General features: G+C 38.8%; 1 protein-coding gene across 2 annotated transcripts; it reads right to left on the bottom strand.

The window, feature by feature from the left end:
• Window positions 1-268: 268 nt before the first annotated feature.
• On the bottom strand, window positions 269-20,512 carry LOC129102360 (lysosome membrane protein 2-like). 2 transcript variants are annotated; one of them, XM_054612475.1, is made up of 13 exons: window positions 19,966-20,512; window positions 13,805-13,962; window positions 12,885-13,032; window positions 12,507-12,698; window positions 12,216-12,307; window positions 11,531-11,650; window positions 6,368-6,546; window positions 4,010-4,128; window positions 3,651-3,724; window positions 3,494-3,545; window positions 3,051-3,203; window positions 2,843-2,884; window positions 269-2,481 (listed from the first exon to the last, which is right to left on the bottom strand). In XM_054612475.1, exons 1-13 carry the CDS (start codon window positions 20,086-20,088, stop codon window positions 2,371-2,373), a joined length of 1,563 nt encoding a protein of 520 aa, XP_054468450.1. In that variant the 5' UTR covers window positions 20,089-20,512; the 3' UTR covers window positions 269-2,370. The 2 variants fall into 2 exon arrangements, with proteins under 2 accessions (XP_054468450.1, XP_054468451.1); XM_054612476.1 differs by lacking the exon at window positions 2,843-2,884.
• Between the last annotated feature and the right edge of the window lie 1,949 nt (window positions 20,513-22,461).

Genomic DNA, 22,461 nt, shown 5'->3' with positions numbered 1-22,461 from the left:
ATTAAATGTAGGCCTATGGCAAAGCTGGAGACATATGTGTGTTTATTCTTCAAACTTTAAAAATCAATACATCCAGACTTAGTCTTCTGTGGCATCACAGCATGACTGTTTATAGGGAGTGCACGGTTCAGAGCATGCTTTAGTTCCTCCACTCAGATGTTTATACTGTTGGTACATCTGAGTAAAAATGTTTTACATGTCAAACAACATAAATTAAAACATTCTATCGAACCAAACACCAAACAGGAATTCATGATGAAGAGACACATTTACTGAAACTACTTTTATTTCTGTGGACAGAGTAAAAACAGTATTAACAGTCAGTGTTTCAAAACAATTGACAATTAGAATTATAAGCGGTTGTTGCAGTAACGATCATTTCAGAAAGTACAATCTGTTATCATATATGGCACAAGGTAACCCTGTGTACAGTCCATATAGTGCCTCCTGTGTTTTGTTTTCACCAACGTAACAAAATAATTTATCCTTCTTTAACCACAATTCTAGTTTTGTGTAATACTGTATTGTTTTGCATCTCTATCCATTCATTCACCATCTCACTAATTTAGGATGAAACTGCATTATGCACTCTACGTTAATTTCTTCTATTTTAATTAGGTTTTCTTATTGTGCATGACTCATTAAAGCATACATCAAAGTAAAGTCAAATGAGGAAGCAGAAATCTCTAAATTAAACTCTGATATATGTATTGCTGATCATAACAGTGCACGTAACGATAAGGTGGTGTGACGATACTCATTCAGCCTTAACATTTTACAACTACGAATAAGATCAGTAATAAAAGCTGGGCTCAACACAGTTCAAAGTTATTCTGCAGCATTCACTATATTACATTAGATGGCACCTGAAATCAGGTAATTTCACCAGGCTTGAGTGAGAAAGTTTGACCCTGCCGGCAAGACAAAAAAAAAAAAAAAAAAAAGCAGTTTCATGCTGTTTTGTTTGGTATTTAAAAGAAGAATATATGCATATGAGAGCAGATTTGTTGGTGTGACAAGGCGTTATTTTCACAACATATGGGAGAGCTATAAAAGACAAAAAAATTGCAGTAACATTGATTCTTTTAAAGGCAATTTCTTCATATTGAACCTTCATGATTTGTTGGCTGTATGGCTGGACACCTGACATGAAGTCCTACACAAACATTGTTAGGTGTCATATTCAGCACCAACAATGTTATTAAGGCCTTCAACAATAGCATCAAAAAAGCGCCATTTTGAAATGATAATAAGCTGAATTACTTTTTGATATGGTGGTTAGTTAATGTAAGCAGTTATACAGGGCAAAACACTGTCAACATACAAATTCAGGACTGTATGAATTATTGTTTCAACCATAAAAAATCCTGTCATACTCGGCTTTAGATGGATCATAAAGGCATCGCTCATTATGGCACTGGAAGACAAGTGTGAAGCTCTAACTTTGCATTCAAACATTTCTATATTAACATTTACAACAAAGGAGAAGGACTTCTTATTTTACAAAAATTAAAATGTCCAAAATATTCAGTGTTTTGTCTGCTATGCATTCCCATCATACACTGAGAGGAATGTAAACAGCTCAACACACCTCGCACTGTATATATACAAAAATATACTCTGAAGGTCTCCATGGTGCTGTGCTAGCGATGTCCACAGATATCCCCTCTAAATACAGTGCACGAGTAGAAAAAGAGCCAAGAAAGGGATAACATTAAGTGTAGGATGAAATGCAAATGACAAATAGTAATACTGAATGGATTTAAATGTCTTCACAAAGAGAAGGCTTGCGGTATGTTTTGCTTCGCTCCTCGTTGTTAATTAGATAGTATTTAAGCAGAGGCAACCTGAGAGTGGCATATAATATCTAAAAACTCACAGTTAATGGACTTCATAACCCTGGCATGAGAGAATGAAGACAGGCCACAGCACTAAAATCAAATGTATTCCACACCTGACGTTTAAAAGGTGTGTTTTGTTTGATGAAGACCACCACAAAGTGAAGTCTCCATCTCAACTTATTAGAGGACGTCAGCTTTAAGAAACTGATTTCACCAAACAGCAAAAAAGTAGCCCTGACACACAGCATGTCAAACGAATGTCAATTTTTTTCTGGGGAATACAGCAAATACTGTATACTGGACTTTAGGTAGTTCTCCATGGCTAAAATTGATCACATACAGTTCAGTATGTTTGAAACTAAAATCGTGTTCCCCTCCTCAATTCCTCAACCCCCACAACCCCAAAGATTTCCATTCATAAAAGAAAAAAATATTATTTCTCATCCCTCTCCTGAAAACCCAAATCCCTATTTGAAGTTCTGAGGGTTGTCGGTGTTCAAAGTCCCCCTTCTAAGCATCCCCTCCTTCCTCAGGTTTGTGGGTCCTCTTTCGGTGTCAAACCGATATAGGTCCCATTTTGAGGATCCTCCTTTTCCTTGTCACTAACTGGAGAGTAGGAAGCGTCCTCTTCGTTGGAGGTCTAAAGGGAGATTGAGGATAAAAAAAAAACATATTTAAAAAGTAGTCTCATTTTACTTTGTACACGTGAACCTGTTATCAAAGAGGTTTGGTGTTCTTGAACATGTCATCTCTCATTGTCAGTGTCATTTTACATTACTTAAATAGACATTTAATATTAATAAATTAAAAGAATGTGTTAAAACCAGAAAATATGTTTACTGTACTGCACCAGGTATATTTCAGGAAGTCTGGAAGTCATCTTATATGATATTATAGATGCATATGGACAATAAGTACTAATATAGTAAGAAGATAGAATAAAGCAAACACAACATACATAGAATATCAAACAAAGCAGCAGAAGGACCATAAAGACTTACAGCATAGAGAGGCTTGGTAAACACAGTGCGCTTAACTTCGTTCTGCACAGAGACACACAGTGATTAACACATGCACAGTGCAATTAGTGTGTGGTTAAGCAACTAAATGAATTACGCAAAAAAAAACAAAAAACACAATTACTTATTGGGACAAAGCAAGCAAATTGAAAGCCGTTAGAATACAAACAGGTAAAAAGAGTTGTCATACCTTCTGTTCGCGGGCTCGGACCAAAAGGACGATCAAGACTACGAGCATAATGCCACCCAGTCCCACAATCATGAGCGGGAAGTTGGACACTACAGTGACAATCAGCAGCAGCTTGTGTACTCTCGCAGCAGAAGCATCGTCTATCACCACACTCTGCGTATTAAAAGACAACATGAAAGATGAGGGAACATTATTTATGTATTACTAGTGAATGGTTTTGCATCTAGTGTATTATTCTCTATAGTGGTTTAGCCCTGATTCGTGTTTTGTTTTTATTTGGTTCCTTTTAAATAAAACAAAGAGGTTTCTTTTTTTTAATGCTAGATATTCATTTTGGAATCAAGAAACACAGGAAAAACATAAATGACTCTGTTTATAATAATACGCCATGATGATCCACTGACTCGTAATGCAAGTGTCGGCACTTCTTCACTGTTTCTTACCTCATTGATGAACATGACGGGAAAGATTGTATCATTGAAGCCTCTAGTTTTCCTGTTGTAAACAAATTGAAAAGAGTGTGAAGCCATTATATACAACACAGTCACACATACATCGGTTCTATAGAGCAGTGGCCCGTGTTTGGATGCAGATACTCACGCGAATCCGGAGATTTTGTTGACCAAGACGTTTATCTGTGCTCTCTTGTTTGCACGTACAATCACTCCAGTGGTCTGCAAGTAAAATATATATATATATATATATATATAGTGTCAATAATGTAAAGTAAAGCATTATATCACCATAAACAGACTACCAACATAGATCCATGAAACTTTTTTACGGTAGTAAGGGGGTGTTGTTCTTCTTCTGTACTTCTATACATATGCCACTAGGTGGTGTAGCAGTACATCTTAATGTGGGATGGCATCCCTTTGAACATAGTTGAATGAAATGTTTTGCTCCTACATATTTCCTTTCTGGATGCAAGGCTAATGAGCTGTTGCCTGGGTGCTTACCGGGTTAAGGTCTAGGTACGTTTGGTGATGCTCTCTTTTCGGGGACATCCCTTCAACGGCAGCCACGTATTTATTGTCTGCCAGGTAAAAATGAGGGAAGGATGCGACCACTGGGGCACCTACGAGAGGAGAGCAGAGGATAAAGGTGAGAGACAATAAAGGGAAGACAACATTTATCTGAGCAAATCAAACAATCAGTGATGTATGTCTCTCTAGTCTAAAACAAATGAGTCACCTTTCGCCGCTCTATTAAGTGTAAAATGACAAATTGTGTGCCTCATCTTCTGTGACAAAATGTTGCCCCATCTCTAATTAGCGTTAAATGAGACATAATTTAAACATAATTATGACAATAGGGTCTTGAGCTGCCAAATGTCTCCATAACAAAGTTTTGCTCATTCATTTGGCCAATTAATTAATGATAGTATTCATCACATAACACAAAGGCGTCATTAAAATGACCTTAAAACATTAAAACAGTGTATCTTAAAGGAGCAAATTAAATGAGAATATCATTATTTTATAATCAATATGCTGATTTGTGCAGCAAGGACATCTAATATCAGATGAGAACATCTGTTAAAGGAAACCTGTAAAACAAGTATGTTGTTTCTTTAATGAGCTCTTATTGTTCAAAACAATGTGTCTCTTGCAATCAGATGATGGAGCACCATAAAAGCCTCTAATGATTCCCTTACACAAAGGTTGAGAGGATGATCAAAGTAGCAGCATAGAAAAAACTAAATTCCCTGCTGTTTGATGTGTGATCTTATCAGAACATTGTAAACATGTGGGAAGAGTCCTGAAGAGAAGGTGCTGAGATATGATCTAACCTCCGTTGCAGGATACGCTGAATGTTACTCTGGGTCAATCTTCCGAAGAAAAGAATAAACAATGGGTACACAAATAGAACAACAACAGCTTGTAGAACAAATTAAGGGCTGTATGTAATATCCAGATAAAGACTTGTGTTACTCCTGCTGAGTTCCTTCCCCATGTTGTAAACAGGAGACCACAGGTTCCTACAATCTGGCCTTGGTCATAGACAAGGCAACGTGCGGTCAAGTAGACCATACGTGGTTATTTTCCACCTGTGCAACGTTGGACAAAGTCATTCTGTCTGTGTCTCGCCAGCAACAACAAAGTCAAACGGTGGCCCAGTTAGAGGGGCTGATGAACTGGGGCAGAGGTGACAATTTTCCTGCACTTGTGTTTGGCAACATACGTTTGGCAAAAACGTCAGAGACCTGCAGTCACCTGAGAAGCTGTTCCCGTGACAACCCACAAGGTCATTGCAGCCCACACACACACACACACACACACATATTTGTATTGGTATACTTATGAGTGCCACTTGATCATTGTGTTCATTCCTCAGCACCTGACTCAAAACTTAACCCTCTACGCTCACTTTTAAATGCCTGTTGCTTGCTAAACTAAATTTGTGCCATGACCTCAAAGTGCTTAGATTTATTTTGAATTGGGTATTGTGCATGCTTAAAATGTTTGTGAACGGCAGCCCTTAGTTTCTGAACATCTCTGTAGGTTATAGAATCGTCTTGCCAACACTAATCCTTCACAGTAAATAACATTGTGTCTGTTTTTTCTTGGTCAACAGCGTGCACATTCTGTATCAAATCAATTTGCTTTTAAATGTATTACCTCACAGCAATAATGTAGCTTTGACACAAGAAAAACAAGACAAGATGTTCCCTTTTGTTTAAAAATATCTCTCTGACCAAAGTTACAAGTATCTGCATGTTGTTACTGAAATGAATAGAAAGTAAGAATGCCTCAAAGCTATTAAAAATGCATTAAAAACTAAAAACATGGCAAGTTATAAATAGAAATTATATAAACTTTGTTAAAACACTCTTATTGTTCTTTCACAGGGAATGATATTACTTTTTCTTTTTTTTTAATGGTCTGTGAACACAGGCACTGAGGTTACGCTCGGTCATATTCAAGGCCAGAGTCAGGTGACAGGGCTTACCAACCCCTCATCTACTGGGCCAGTCATGGTCAGATGGTGCCTGAGGTGTTGAGAGGGCCTTGTCACATGAGTCATTTAGAGGGTATTAGTGCACGTGAGAGTAGGAGGGAAAATGAATGAAGGACTTGACTGATATGAGAAGAAAGCATAAGGAACAGGACAACAAAAAGCAAAGATCTTACCTTTCAAAGTAAAAGCATGTGTTAACTATAAAGGCCTAGGTCAGAGTGTAAGTTCAGAGGCTTTTTGTAGGATGTACAGCTAAGTAAAGAAACAGGAGGGACAGAGAATAGAGAAGCAGAACGAAAAGGAGATGCATGTGCAAAGTGTAGGTGAGAAAATAAGCTGCACAATCTGACATTTACCTTTGCGACAGGGACTGACATCAAGAAGGCCAGTTCCCAGGCACTCCTTTGGGTTGACGCAGAAACCCGCGTTGGCCGGGTTCTCCTCTTTGCTGGCAAAAACAGAGCGTGGTGGTGTGAAGCGGTACGCTGGGATTCCTTTCACCTCAACATCTTTTTCAAACTCCATGTGGATGGACCTGGAGAGTAAAGCAAGAACATTGCAGGATATGATATAATAAAATCAGTTTTCCTAATTATCATATATTTTATTTCTTCATCTCTGTTTACCACCATTTTATAATCGTATTGCTAAGACTTTTAATATCACTTGTTTTGCTGTACCGCATTTAGAGCCTGAAAATCACTTAAGGCTAGAAAAATGTTAGCTGTCAATTTCATGATAAAAACTACTGTTAAACTAAAAAGTGCCACTGTAGGAAACACTATTCATGTAAAATGAACATAAATGGAATATTAAATAATACAGTAATTCTTCACAGGGGCTGATAGGGGAACATGAGCGATGAAAACAGTATAGAAATAGTATTTGAAAACAAACTATAGAATAACACGAATGAGTGCTGCTTGGTTGAAGTCGGAAGTCAACAAATGCCGTTCATCCATTAAAAAGTTTGATTACTGCACAGAATAAATAAATACAAATAAATATTCTAAGTAATTATCTTCTTAGATAATAATAATTTAAAAATAATTTTCAATATCAAGCTGGATGTTATATATTGACTTTACCATTCTGCTGTATTCTTGTTGAGAGCTCTTCTCTCATTCTAAACATGTAGATGCTGTAGTGTGGTGAAAACCTTCTTTTCGTACCAGGAGTGGAAAAATCTTAAATGTTTAATTATATTCTTTAATTATAGAATGTTTCTTGTGTTTTTACAGCTGCTAAGAGAATTGCATTTCTCCAAGCAGTTCATCCTTGTACTACATATCTGCATTTCTGCTCTTCCAAGGGAATCCCGACAATTCTCAGGGAGAACAAAGGAGTCCATACACTGTCTGCCAACTGGCTGGGAGGATGGGGCCCTTTCGCTACTCAGCCCACCAATCGTGCAACAATACTGTATCGACCTTTCCCTTGACCTTTGTGAGAGAAGTCCAGTAAAAAGCCTAACATGTTTCCTCACTAGAACGGGAACGTGAAAGCCTCTGCCTTGTACTGCTGCTCATGAGAGACTGCTACTGTGTGAATTAGTTTTAAGACAAGCGTAGATAACACATGGGGCTTTTATATCTAAATCCCTTCAATGTGTGCGGGCCAAAAATTGATGAGATGATGTGAGATTTTATTGTAGGCGTGAAAACTTAAAAGGGAATGGAAAGAGGAGAGATGGAGGGATTGTACTAAGTATTTTAGTAAAAATGTGTTTTTGTATAATAGTAAAAATAAAATCTGCATGTTACAACTGTCAATCACTTTTCAAGAAATCTCACAATAGTTTTTTTAAATTATATTAACTTATTCACTTATATTACATTTTCCAACCTGTGTAATGCTTCAATTTTATTTGATATTTTCTACATTTCCAGGGTGCTATGTTGGGCTGAATCAGTTTTATTTTACTTCTTTTTTTGTTTCGTGAATATTAGTGTTTTAAAAGAGGATCATAGATGGAGGAAAGATTAACGTATTGCAAAACGCAAGCTGGTATTTGAACAATGACCTGTTTGAAATTCATCAAAAATGTTTGTGGCTAAGCTGTCAGTTACTGGACCAAAGGGTCATTACCCCGTCAGATCACAGATGGGAATTCTAGCACTTTTAACCTTCCAATCAGTCCCAGATGTCATTTACAAAAACACATGTTTTCAGACAAAGTGGTGTTGATCTATACTAACAGGGGATAAAGGGTAAAAACACTGGAGCTAAACCATTTAACACATATCCCTTATGGAACATTTCCTCCTCAAATTACCGTAAAATGTACAGGAAACAGGGAGGGAGCCTTCCCTTTGTTCACAATAGTACAGACAGCCATGATGAAGCCACCAGGCAATGAGTAAGTAGGGGAAATTGAAAACATTTGGCAGAGTTTTTTTTTGACACACATCCAATTTGAGTCAAAGGTACAACCGAGCCACTCCAACGGACTATTTCAACACTCAACAAAAGAGGAGGATGACTAAAGCAACATGGTTTTTTTGGGTCAAAGTTATTGTCTGTGGGGCAATTCTCATTTCAACATTCGTCAAGCTTTCAACAGCATCCTGACTCTGAATTGCCCCAGAAATGTTAATGTTCTTGACAAGAATAAGTAGTGAACATGTCTTGCAGACATTCCTGAGAAGTAAGACGAAAAATTGCTGCATGTCTTTGGAAGGAAGCCGGAGAACCCGGAGAGAACCCACGCTGACAACATGCAAACTCCACACAGAAGATTGTCCAGCCCGGGGATTGAACCAAGGCCCCTCTTGCTGTGAGGCGACAGTGCTAACCACTACACCACCACACCACTGTGCAACCCACATATTACATGGAAAGCCTAATTAAACTTGTTTAATTTAACTTTTTCAACTCTGTGGTGGCATCAGCCATTTTTTATGCAGTGGTCTGCTGGAGCAGCAGCATCTCAGCAGCCGACAAGAAGAGACTCAACAAGCTTGTCAGGAAGGCCAGCAGTGTGCTGGGGTGTCCACTGGATACGGTGGAGGTGGTGGGAGACATGAGGATGATGGCCAAGCTGTCATCCCTGATGAACAACACCTCTCACCCCATGCAGGACACCCTGGCAGCTCTGTGCAGCTCCTTCACCCACCGGCTGCTTCACCCCCGGTGTGTGAAGGAGAGGTACCGCAGGTCCTTCCTTCCTGCTGCTGTCAGACTACACAACCAACTCTGCTCCCAGCAGACCACATGACACATGACAATAAAAACATGATAATAAAAACCTGTGCAATACAATACACTGTGCAATTATAGTTATAATAGTTTTTTGGTTTTTTTCTCTGTCTGTAAATATAATATTTCAGTTATTGTTGATTTCTACTGTTTTTTATTGCTTACTGATAATACTTGTTTTTTTTATTTCATTTTCATTTTTATTTTATCTTGTTTTTCTTTTACTATGTCTCTTGTGTGCACTTTACCCTATGCTGCTGTAATCCCGCTGCAGGACTAATAAAGGATTATCTTATCTTATCTTATCTTTGTTCTAGCTGGTCAAGAACAGAAAGAAAAATGTTATTTCCCAATGCTGAGACAGCACTAATTAAATACTTGTCAGCAACCATAAAATGCTTTAAGGATGTTTCATTCTCACTCACGATTTTCCTTCCCATTCCTCATTCACCAAGCTTCCAAACCCATTACACTCGAGACCAATGTTCTTCTCCATGTAAGCCTTTCCACAAGTGTTTCCTGAAAACTGCCATGTTTTAGTGCTGTTTGAAAGTGATTAGGATGTTATGATAAAAATGCACGAGTTGGGATCCAAGGTCTGAGACATTTTGTTCAATGACAGTTATGAAACCCTTGCTCCTGGACCGTATCACATATGGACGTCAGCCAATTCAAATTCAACCCCTCTACAGTTGTGATGAAAGGGGTATTTAGCTACAGATACCAAAATCGTTTTTTTTTGGTCCAAGCTGTAAACACATCTATTTATGCTTTAAAGTTAGGCATTTTAATTGACTTCTCGTGGCATTTCCCATGTTGCACCTTCATGTTTATACAGTAGCTTAGGCCACGTCCACACTAACCCATTTTCAAATGAATCCGCATATCTTTTTCTCCGTTTGCACCGAGCGTCCACACTACACAGCGTTTTAGGGCACCGAAAACGGATAAGTTTGAAAACGCTCCCGAGGACGGATAAGTTTGAAAACGCCGCGTGTTCATGATAGTGTGGATGACTGAAAACGAAGAAGTCCAAAAATGATGACGTAGGCACCGGCGTTCGCTATTTGATTGGTTCTTAGCAGTTATGACGTGTCATTCCCTGATTCGTCACCGCCTTACCACGTGACCCCTTTCCGTAAGAGAACAACAACAACAACAGCCTTGATACCGATCGCCTACCAGGTTAATTCAACATGGATAATGTGGTATTTGTTACAAATGTTTGTACATAGACGTTCAAACTTGTAGGGACTTGGGACCCAGGGGAGCACAGGTGACCCATGGCAACCCGGAGGGGGTTAGCTCTTTCGGCTTCAGCTGGAATCACCTGATATGGAGAGATTAGAGGGGCGTGTCTTATCAGCCCTACAGAACGGACTAATGACGCACTAGTGTTGACCAGATGTATGGACCCATAATCTAGTAAACTTCGTTTAATGACTTCATTTAAAGTGATGTCTGTGTGGGAGAGATAGAGTTAGACCTGCAGTGTTGTAACTAAGCTTGAAAAATAAAACTTCTAAAAACTTCCACGAAATGTGTCTGTTTGAGTTTAAGGAGGAAGATTTTAGAGGAAGTTCTTAAGTATCAAGCACGACAAGTATCAAGAGTAGTGTAATGTATTATCTGTAACCAAGCAACCAATGTACTTCCTGTTTACACCGGGATGCGCATGCCCACTGTACGTGAATAGTCACGTGATATTCGTTTTCAGGGGAGCAAGTCTGGATGCACATCATTTCGAAAACGATGCTGAAACGCACGTGTGGACGGAGATCTTAAAACCCCGTTTTCATTTGAAAACGAGTGAAAACGGGTTAATGTGGACATGGCCTTAGAAGGGACAAACCAAACACTGGCTCTTGAGAGGGTGGTTCATGTTTCAACGTAACCTGAAGGTCACTGTAGTTTTCCCACACGCTTGGAAATTGGGGGGTGAGCTGAGGGGTATTCAGTTGGTTGCTTTCTGCAACATCACCACTAGATGCCACTAAATCCTACATGCTGCTTCTTTTAGATGCAACTATGTTTGTTCAGAACCGCTTCTCGGTAACATGACCGAGAAGCGCCAAATGGTTTGTTACACCAGAAACATCCGAGAAGCCGTCTTTGGAAACTGTTTGGAAAAGGGAAGGCCCTTTAAAAAAATACTTTGAAGGTGTTTGGATCAACCATCTGTCATCAAACTCAAGCGAAAACATATTTTCCATCCATATAGTCTTCAGTGGCAATCTTTGCTCGTTTCAATGAATGACATCGCGAGAATACAGCTTTGTTAAGTTAAGTTAAGCTTGTTGGATGGTCTGAAAGCACTGTACCTGCAGAGGTCTGAAGTAAATATGTAAATGCGTTCATTCTTGTCTAGCAGGGGATGGAAAGCACTTCCATCTGACCCATTGATGCTGTTGCTTTGGTTCGACTTCCAGAAGGTCAGCTCGCTGCAAAACAACATAATGTCATAAAAATGAGCACACCATTTTAGTTTATACAGGGGGGTATCATTTTAAGCACTGAGTGAACATAGCAATTTGTGCTGCCTGCAAAGTGACCAAAAATGTGTTTTTAGGCAGCGTGCCTCCTCCTGATTTCATTTTATGTATACAAACACATAAAAAAAAGCCTACTTTCAATATCAACACCATTGTAATCTCCATCTTAATAACAGCACATTACAAAATGTTTTGATGAACAAACAGGTTTTTATCTGAAAGTCCCTGTTGGAAAGTGAAGTTTCCCAGGAGTAAGAAGCGAAAGCAAAAAAATGGGATAAGAAAGGTCACTAGAAAGGCATTCAAGCATTCAGAGTACCATGAAGTCCTGCCCTGTGCTCTGTATTGTGGGAAACAGCCCAGGCAAACACAGACAGACAACGCTCCCACATTATTGGCAGAAAGCAGTAGATTTCAGAAACGTTTTCAGCGCAAAGTTGGCCAAATGAGGTTTCATCACATGGATGAAGAAAAAGAGGGTGTGTGTGTCTGTTGGAGTCTGCAACAGTGTTACCTTTCGCCATTCCATGTTTTGACGTGGCCATAATCCATGTAGTTCTGCTGCCCAGTGTGGTAGACAAATTCCCCGCTGTGAGTTCCATTTTTCTAAATAGATCCAAAGATTTAAGTCATAAAAAATGTGTTCATGTTTTCAAAAATACTCAAATTTGTTTTCAAAGTGAGTGGATTTCATGAAAATGTAATTAATCAAAAACAAATTAATAGATTAACTTTTGTCAGAAGAACATGCTAAAAATCCAGCTGAGGTTCATCAGCTTTTTATTATTTGTAGAGCTGTACATGCCTTGTACATGAGACCGAAGACCTTCTCTATGTCAGGACTGCTGGCAGATAAGCGGGCCAGCAAGGGATCTTCGTAGCCCCACAGCAATTCATCCACAGTGTGAGTGGTGAAGGGACCGGAACTCAAGGAGCTCATCATAAAGGCCACAGCGGAGGCCTTCCAGAAGCTCCCTCTGAGCTTGTTCATCACAGCCTAGGGACAGGATATGAGGTGTGGGGCAGGGATGAGGTGGGGCAGGGATGAGGTAGAGGGTGGTGGTCCGCATTGAGGGTGGAATTGAGGAAACAATAAACAAAGTGCAGAAGTCAGCTACAGAACACATACTCAACTTTCCCCCACTTTCATTTTCTCGCCTAAGACCTTAAGTTCACGACTCACCCAGGCTGGGATGTTGACAGTGGTGATGTTATCCACAGCTGGGTCACCCACAGACTTCTCTCTCAGGAACACAAAGCTCCTGTAGTTGTATGCAGACACCATCTTGTCATTTTCTACCATGCTCACATTGTCCTTATACCTGTATTCCCTGTGGAAACACAACAAAAAAACAAGATTATCAATTTTATTTTTATTTTGATTAAGCTCTCTAGAATTACTCCTATCACAAATAAGCATCTAAGACCAGTCGAGAACTCAAAAAGCGTTGAATTTCTGTTAACATTACACATGAATTCCCACAACCTCTCCCTTTCAACACAACAGCCGTTTGAAATTAGGCAACCTCAAAAGTATAATTTGAATAACCGTAGGTGGCAGGGGTAGATTATCTTGAAGTGCACTGTGTCCGTTTTTTTTGTGATTCAGCAGTGAACCTTGATATTTATTTAAGGATTTCAGTGGGTTCATTAGAATGGAGACATTTTGGCCTTGTATCCTTGTATGATTTGATTAATTTGGCATGCAGTAAACAGGCTAGTCATAATTGTGTTTTAATGTCTCTCTCCTTGCATATGCTCCTGGTGTTTTGGAAGAAGGAAATAACGCAAGTAACAGAGGACCTAGTTTTAAAAGTGAATAATTTTTTTTTTCTTTTTAAATAACTGCTGTACGTTTAATCTAATTTATGCTAATGTGAAGGGTACCTCAAGTGGATTTTGAAAAGTAAGCAAACCTATAGAGAAACTTTAAAGTGTTGAATTTGAGAACAGAATTTGGTGTGATCGTAGGTGTAAGACACACAACAAAGACAACATATTTGTCGATATATCATAATTTGAAGTTTTTATGTGAGACAGGTTTGACTTTCGTTGTGGCGGCCTGTGCGCTTCTGTGTGCACTGATGTGTTCTTGCAGCCTACCTGTATGTGTAGGGTCCGACCTGCTTGACCTCTGGCTTGGCCCCATTAAGGAATGCATCCACATTGGTCACGTTGAAGAAAAAATACTCCATGTAGACTGGAGGGGGAGGGGTTTTCCATGACTCAAAGACACGGCTGCCCTCAACCAAAACAATCTCCTGTTGAGACATAAATCATACATCTCAGTTTGAGTACAACATAATTCATTCACATGAAAGCAGTTGTGAAAAGCAAATGTTCTGACAGGGTTTTTTTTTTCTTTCCATATGGCTTTCAACTGATGATGCATGCAATGCAATTTGCGCAAAAGTTTTTGCAGTAGCGAACACATGTTTTGAATTCATAGTTTTTTCTCTACTTTTCAATCGGTAGTTAAAAACAACCGAAAAAACAAAAACATCCTCAGGGGGTCGTGGGGGGGGGGGGGGGGGGGGGCAGCTTCTGTCTGAGCGTCAGGCAACAACACACATGAATGGTATTAAGGGAGACGCTGCCTCGGCTCCATTGTCAGCGGTTGCCCATGACAACGGGCACTCGGGGAGACCCGCCGACATATCATGTGAGGCAGAGAGCTGGATGCCCTGATTGTTGAGCAGGACTGCGACCTTAATGATCTGAGCTACATTATTCGGGATTGGACCCTATGTGGCCTTGGAGGTGCAGGACATGAAAAACCTTTTCTATCCTGGTTCTTTTCACAGTATGATAGATACTTTCTCACAGCAGATATCTGAAGACAAGGATATCCTGCTTCACTGTAGGAATCTTTTGAGGAACTGGAAAACACCCAGTAATTAAGAAAGAAGGAAGGGAGCAAGAGGATTAGTATTTCTTTTGACAACACATCAAGAAGAAATCTCAATTTGGCCTAATTGTGTCAGCTTTGTGTTCAAGCTAAACGCAGAACTTCGTCATGAAATAAGCCCAAAGGCACACAAACAAGTTCCATAATTTCAGTGGAGCACGGGCCCCCCCATCTCCTTTGGGGTCCCATCTACTTGTTCAGAGACAAAAGTTTAGCTGAGTAGCCAAGTACAATAAAACTGTCACCTTAGATTGAGGAAAGGGAGCATGGTCTTTCTCTGTCCTCCTTTCATGCTTCAAACAATCAATATGGTAACCCTCCCAGCATGCTACATGAAATGCAGCATGGAAAACAGGAACAGAGAGAACTTCTCATCTCAGTTCTTACCAATGCTGCTTTTACACCGCTCCCTATTTGAAAACACATGTGGCAGGTGAATACACAAATACACATACTGCTGGTGCTTTGATGTAGAGATAGGCAAATACATAGACGTGAATAACACTAGGCACAGCCAGAAGCTATTCGTTAAATCCTCCAGCTGTGGTGTCCAAGGTTTGCATACTCAAAATGGGTTTGTCTCACTACACCTAACAAAAGCTCTACCAGCTGAACTGTAGTGCAGCCATGCTGTGACTGAACCCATCAAGGTCATATTACAGCAAGGCACATTCAGTTTTTACACTGACCATAACTGCCAGTGTCTACCAACTGGATGTCAGAGTACACTCATTTTAAAGTTAATTATCCAAAGATATGTTTCCTTTATTATGTATATATAAGAATGTTTATTTATGCCCGATAGATGGCTATGAAAAATGTAAATAGGGGTTGAGATTTGGTACAAACATTCTTATGAAAAGGTGATCCTTTGACACTTTTGACTTTAAGTGGAATGTCTTTACAACGGTTGGATGGATTTGTTTTGAGATCTGGCACAGTATCCATGGTGCCAAGAGGATGTTGACTTTTGTGATCCCATCATCTAGCACAATTTAGTCAAAATTCCAGTTAGTCAAATACTTAAGTTTATAAATAAAAACTTCATTACCCTATCAGCCTCAGTTGTACTTTGTGTTAAGTGCTATTTAGCAAATGTTAAGATGCAAACACGATGAACTCAGATGGTAAAAAATGATAACCATTAAAAGTCATTTTCATCATATCAGCATGCTGCCAGTAGTATTTGGCTCAAAGCACTGCTGTGCCTAAGTACAGCGTTGAAGAGCAGCTAGCATAGCTTTAAAATGTAGTGTTATATGTGGCGCCTTGGTCCGGAGCCAGATATCTTAACAACAGCTGGCCATGACCGTCATCAATTTTAGTAACACTTGAGCATTGAACACCCTCGAGCATGATGACAAATGCTTTTGATGACCTTTGTTTTGCAGTCATGTCATAATTTCCCTTGACCAATGCTGTGATCTGCCACGAACCACAGAAATGTCACAATCACATCAGTGACAGCTGGTGGAACTCCAAATCATTTGTATGTTTGTTGTGTGGAACATTTCACCTTCTACAGGTGGTTTGAATACATAAAAACTCTGTATTGTAAAAAAAAATTCTGTCAGAGCTAAAACTTTCAAGAAAAACCTTGCAGACTACCAGCAAGGGGCTGCTAGGCGCTATGTCTATTCTAGTCTATGTAAAATTACCAAATTCTTATTCCGGGTTGATCCATTTTTCACCATCACCTCATTGCTTGCCTCACATGGAAGCTGAAGAACTGCCAACCCAGCTGGTTTCCCAATAAACCTTCCAGTGTGAAAGAGGCTTAGCACACAAAGAGAGTCTGCTGTTGAGAGGGTATCCGTGGAATGAGATCTTTCACACTGGTGCAACTGGGGCAAGGGGTAACTTCATACAGCTAAAATAAATCATACTGTCAAGCCAGTAGATAACATGCGTGTCTGCATGGGAGCGCTACGCATGTGTTACACCCACACATATATCTTTCACATGGCTGTTTGTTCATGTATTTGATACTCTTTAGAGGCGTAAACTGCTTTGGTAAATCAAAGCTTGGGTAATCTATCCTGATTTACTCTCTCTGCATTTATAAAACTATCTGACAATGAATAAGACGGCTAATAAGACCTAAACTTTTGCAAACACGAGCAGCAGCGCTCATCATTAAAAGGTTCAAGACTGTCTAGTTTGCAACGCCTTTAACATGTGAATACCATTCCAGGATCATCAATGTGGCCTCTGCAGCAATGGCCAAGAATTGCACACCTGACTGTATGGTTTGGTTAACTGAGGCTTTGTGACGTCAACTGTTGTCAGTCTGGGCCTAAAGCCAGCATGTACTATCACTTGGTTAATAGATCCTTACACACATACTTAAAACTTACTCTTGACAAGCGTAATTTTGAGTCATATGTGCAGAATTTACACCAGAATTTACACCATTCTCAATTAAACAACCTAGTTCAGTTTTCTTTTTAAACAGACAGAGTAATTTTGTGTCCAGTTAAACCCGTGAAAACTGTTGCACTTTGGCTTTCCTGTTGGTCCATAAAAGTTTCTTCATAAACCCACTACATAAAGAGCAATTGACTCTGCGTAAACACTTGTAAAGCAGATGGTATATATTATCACAAGCTGACAAGCCTTAAATGTAAATATTGAACATATAAAGATCGTTATTTAATAGTACAATAACCCAGTGATTGTCTGTTTTAACAATTACTCCAATAAAAAAAGGTGGTCAATTAATTTTTTTATTGTACTCTTGCTAGAGGAAAACGAAACTATTTGACGTGTCAACACAACGTGTTAAAATTGTGAAATTACATTAAATAATCCGTTGATTTAAAAAAGTAAACACATCTGTTACTAAATTATAAATCATCACTGCAAAATCGTATCTGCAGCTGATGATAAACTCCCTGTTGTTGAGTATTTGGGATCTCTTCTATTAGAGTAAAATAATCGTCCGATACCGAGTACCGATCCAAAACCAGTCCTTAATCAATAGGCTGTATACTTCACTGTGTCAATGTGACTGGGATCATTCTTTGTAAAACAAAATGTAACTATTAAATACATTGATATAAATGTACTGAATTGTAATTCATCAAAATACTGGTATCCAAAACCAGATCGGCCAATTGTCACCGATACCCGATTAAGCTGTTTTCCTAATAGGCATATTAGTCGTTTGTTTTGACATAACCCATGGTTATAAGTAGAGCATGGATTTTATGTATGTATATTGCTGGCGGCAACGTTATAATGTTGCACAAAGTTATGATGTTAGTATGGCAAACATATACAATTAGATTTGCGATGGCAGAGTGGAACTGTTCCTGCAGGCTATCCGCTCCTGTACGTTGTTTCCAAGGATGAAAAGTTTGGTCGGGACGTTAATCAGCGTACAGGTAGCGTTAACAGGCTATATCCATCCAGTAGCAAACGTGAACTGTAGTTAAGCTGAAAAGCCATAGTATGAAAACTGGCACTGAGCAAATATGTGCACACTGATGCAACCAAACAGAACTACAACAGATGTTTGTATTTGTGGTCCATTGACTTCTCCTCCTCTGGGATTGAGGATCAAACAGCTAAGTACTCTTTAATCTGCAGATTGTGAATGGCAAGAGAATACCAATGTTTACTGAAGGTTAAATATCCATTTCCCAACAGTTTTAAAGATCATGATGAAGAGGCATCTGACGCCCTTCCTCCCACAGACCAAAGTTGAAGTCCACTCCTGAGAAAACTTCCCTTTAATGTCTTCACACTCTTCCTCTCCATTATCCTCAGCATCTGTAAACAATTTTGACTACACAAGTACCAAACACTTTTTATCTTCAGCCCCTGATGTTCCAAAGAGTTATACTCAATGGACTACAGCTACATCTCACAAAAAATAAAAGCTGATTTGGAAAACTACCTTAACACTGTATTAAACATGCAAGAATGTTCAAACTAAAAGACTTGAATATCTAAGTAAAAATAAAAATAAAAAATAGGGAAACAGTCATGCACATTTCTGACTATTTTACTGTGATTTTATGGACCAAATTATTCACTTCATTGCACATCTGCAAAACAATAATAAAAAAAGAAATCTATTTACCTTATTCAGAAATACATACAACCAATGACTGATCAATTTTCAATCAGAGCTAAAACGATAAATCGATAAATGAATGTTGATTGACAGCAATTTATTAAACTGTTTTGATAATCAAATCATTGTTTGAGTCACTTTTCAAGCAAAAATGACAAAAACTTGCTGGTATTACTTTCTTCAATGTGAGTATTTAATATTGTTAAATGAATATCTTTAGAGCAGTAGGTCAGACAGAACAAGTCTTTTAGACGTCACCTTTGGCCCATAAATTGGCCCATAAAAAAGTTGCAGCACTGTTATCTAGTAGATGCTTTAAAGTTGTTAACAGCAGCACGTTCTTCATGCATTTATTTTGCATGATAATCTGCAGAACTCAGCTCATGTTGTCCTTCTCATATCTAATGATAATACTTGAATGTTAGGAGTCTCCCTCAGTGAGGCTTTGTGACTGAAAACCACTCCAGTGTGCTATGTGCATAAACCCAGCTTGGCTGTATTCTAACGTGCTGATTTTGCTCTCAGCAGCTTCCTCAGCTTTTTCTTGTGACGTGTTTAAAATACCAACCATTTACAGGAACAAGCGATACACAGCCCTTACTTATTCTTAGCTGTGGAATTTGCCTTTGAACCATCTCATGTCATTGTTATTAAGTAGTGAAGGCAGAAACACGGAGGAGTGGGACATCTTCTGGGGGGAAAAATCCTTTAACACAGTGGTTGCTAGTGGAAAAGGAACTTAACAGTCTAACTGCGGGGAAGAGAAAGTGCTGATTACACAGTGGAGGCTAGCCAACCCATAATAACCCATCCTCCTCCAAGGAGTTTGAGTTGCTCATTAGAGCCATCCTTCTTGGAAGGCAACAGCCCATCACTGTACAGTTCCACGAATGTAAGTCATAACTACATAACACTGAACTCCAATGATAAAAGCAATCATGACATCGCATGATTCATGCATGATGTTATAAAAAAGAAAAACATCAGCAGATTACACACCAAAGTTTAGTCTGCTGCTAAATTATATTCAAAGTTTGCACATTTTTAAATCACAATGAATATGAAATGATATACCTGTTCTCCTGTGTGATCTCATTAATCTGTAATCTATTGACTTTAAATGTGCCAAATACAAACAAAGTCATGCACTTTAATCTCCTAGAGTTTGCAAACAGAAGAGGGTACATTTCTATACACTTCCAATGCATTTAAAGGAAGGAAAAATGCATGCAATCATTAAATAATCATTTGGGTTTTTCTGTTTTTTTTTTTTACCTTTTTTAGGCGGTTGTGCATCAACGTGCGGAAAGTTTGACTCACAACCAAACCAACCCCGACGACCAGCAGGGAGGCGCAGAGGATCCCGACCGCGTAGATGGCGCAGGGTCTTCGTGTCATGATGGCAGGTGCTTGCAAACACAAGAGGGCTGCGCGTAAAACTCTTTTCTTTAAAGAATGGATAGAGTCGTTAATATCTGGTACTATAGAAAGTTCTCCTGACTGCACAGGCTTGTTTTTTTTTAAAGAGATCAAAACGGTGCCTCTCCCCGCTGCTTCCCCACCCCCCCTCTTTTGCTTTGCAGAAAGTGGGTTACTTAGTACAGCCGACAGGCAACTATGTAACGGTCTGGAGATGTGTGGTGCGTCCTCGCGAGTCTCCAAGTCACAAAAAGCTGAGGGGTATTCTGTTTACTTGCAGTTATTTATAAAGAGGTTCACTTTTAACAACCACGAAGTGCTCTGAAACAGCCAGCCATTCAATAATAATAATTGGAAAAAGAAAAAATCTGTCACGCCGTATTTGTAGCGTGCTGCAAAAGTATTTCACTCCCTCCGAGCGAGGAGGACGCTGATTGGTCGTTGCAGTTTGTGCCCGAGATGAGTGTGCGCCGTAAACGCGCCCCCGCCTGCAGCGGTGCTCAACTATAACTTCTTGAGTCACGTGTTTGCGGTTTTGCGCTCTTAACAGTACACACAGAGCCCAAAACACCGTTATGTTATTAAATACCACAATTATACTAAACTGTAACTGAGAGTTGAGTATAAAGTAGACATGGAAATACTCAAATTTCAGTTTTACAGTGTTATTATACCTATGTAGTATGTATAGTGATACAAAGTCAACACCTCTGGGTGCTTCTTCATGCCAAAACCACCATCCAACCATTACAGCCATCAATTACATAATTACTCATCATATGTTCTGTAATTGAAATCTTCATTTGAAAAGTATCTCTTACTCTTGAATAAATGTAGTGAAGTGAAAAAACAATATTTCTCTCGGAAATATAGTCAAGTAGAGGTGAAAAGAAGCACACAATGGAAATATTAACAATAAAAAGTACCTCACCTTTGAAGGCTAAGTATACAGTACTCAAGTAGATGTACCTATCATTCATACAAAAATAAAATAGGCTTTATTTTTTTTATTCACATGGGCAGAATGAGTACTTTACTTTGATACGTTAATCCCATTTTGGTGATACGCCCTTTCACGTTTACTGAAGTAAGATTTTGAATGCCTTTTACAGTATTTTTACATTGTTGTATTGGTACTTGGATCTAAGTACTTTCTCAACCAGTCAACATAATGCAAAGAAAAGGGGTAATAAAACACTAATACTGACGTGTTTTCAAATGGTAGTGTTCTGTTTATTCTGTTATACACGTCTTAGACATCGTTCACCTTTAACTTTAACTTTGTTGTCCTCAATGATGTTTTTTTTCTTGCAGCAAAGCAAAACAAAACACATATAGAGATGAACACATGATACAAAAAAACATAAAACATAAAAAAATAGATCATATAAATTCAAATACAATATGTAGGCAGTTGCCAGTTAATTAGATACACCTTTCTAAGAGTAAATAAGTCTAATACAGCAGTCCTGTTCTTGTCATGTGTCAAGAGTTTTCCAACCAAATATTAGCCTAAATACCTGAATGTGAGTTTGGTTTGCACTTTCATAAGCTCAGGACTTAGTTTTGATTGGTTGCTTTAAGTTTGAAGAGGAAGTTATCACATCACTGGACAGAACTGATGAACAATGAAACTGGGACCACAGTCATGTGTGTATGAAATGATCACTATGACTCATCGCTTTGGAACTTCTGCATTTGTTGGTGTACAGAATGTAAAGAGGTGAGAGGACATGACATGGTGCCATCAACTCTGACACACTGGGATCTGCCCACTGTCGAGAAACCGTCAAAGGACATGTTCACATTTTTCAAATTTCTCTTAAAACAAGGGTTTCTTTAATAATCTTAATGGCTGTGAAGAGATGCCTTCCCTAAAGCAATTCCAAATAAAATATTAATCGGTGATAATAAGTAATAAGTTCACATTTTTTCAAATCCACAGTCCTCATTGTGTGTAAAAATATAAATACAGTATACAAATCTAGAGATTTATACTACAAGAACTGACACTTTGGAAAATATCCCCTAGATTTGGTTATATAAGGCTGCTGAAGTTTCAATATTAGCTTTACCTTAAACCTGCAATAACATACATTTTTAAGTAGATATGATGATCTTGTTAGCGAGCAGTTTCTTATTTACACACCCGGCAGTTACAGAAAAACATTATCATTCATTTAGAGTCTTGTTTGTGGCCACCTGATGAATGTAAGTCGAATATAAACTCTCTTTTAGTTCAGTTTCTGGTCCCAACCAACCACTTAGTGAATTATCTGGTTCTTTACAGCTGCCTGCTGAAAAAGCTGCTATAAGACGTCATAAAGCTTAGAGAGCTGCAGATTCAGAACG

Source organism: Anoplopoma fimbria, chromosome 14 (genome assembly GCF_027596085.1).
Source record: "Anoplopoma fimbria isolate UVic2021 breed Golden Eagle Sablefish chromosome 14, Afim_UVic_2022, whole genome shotgun sequence".
NCBI lineage: Eukaryota > Metazoa > Chordata > Actinopteri > Perciformes > Anoplopomatidae > Anoplopoma > Anoplopoma fimbria.
This window is presented reverse-complemented; position numbering and strand designations above follow the sequence as displayed.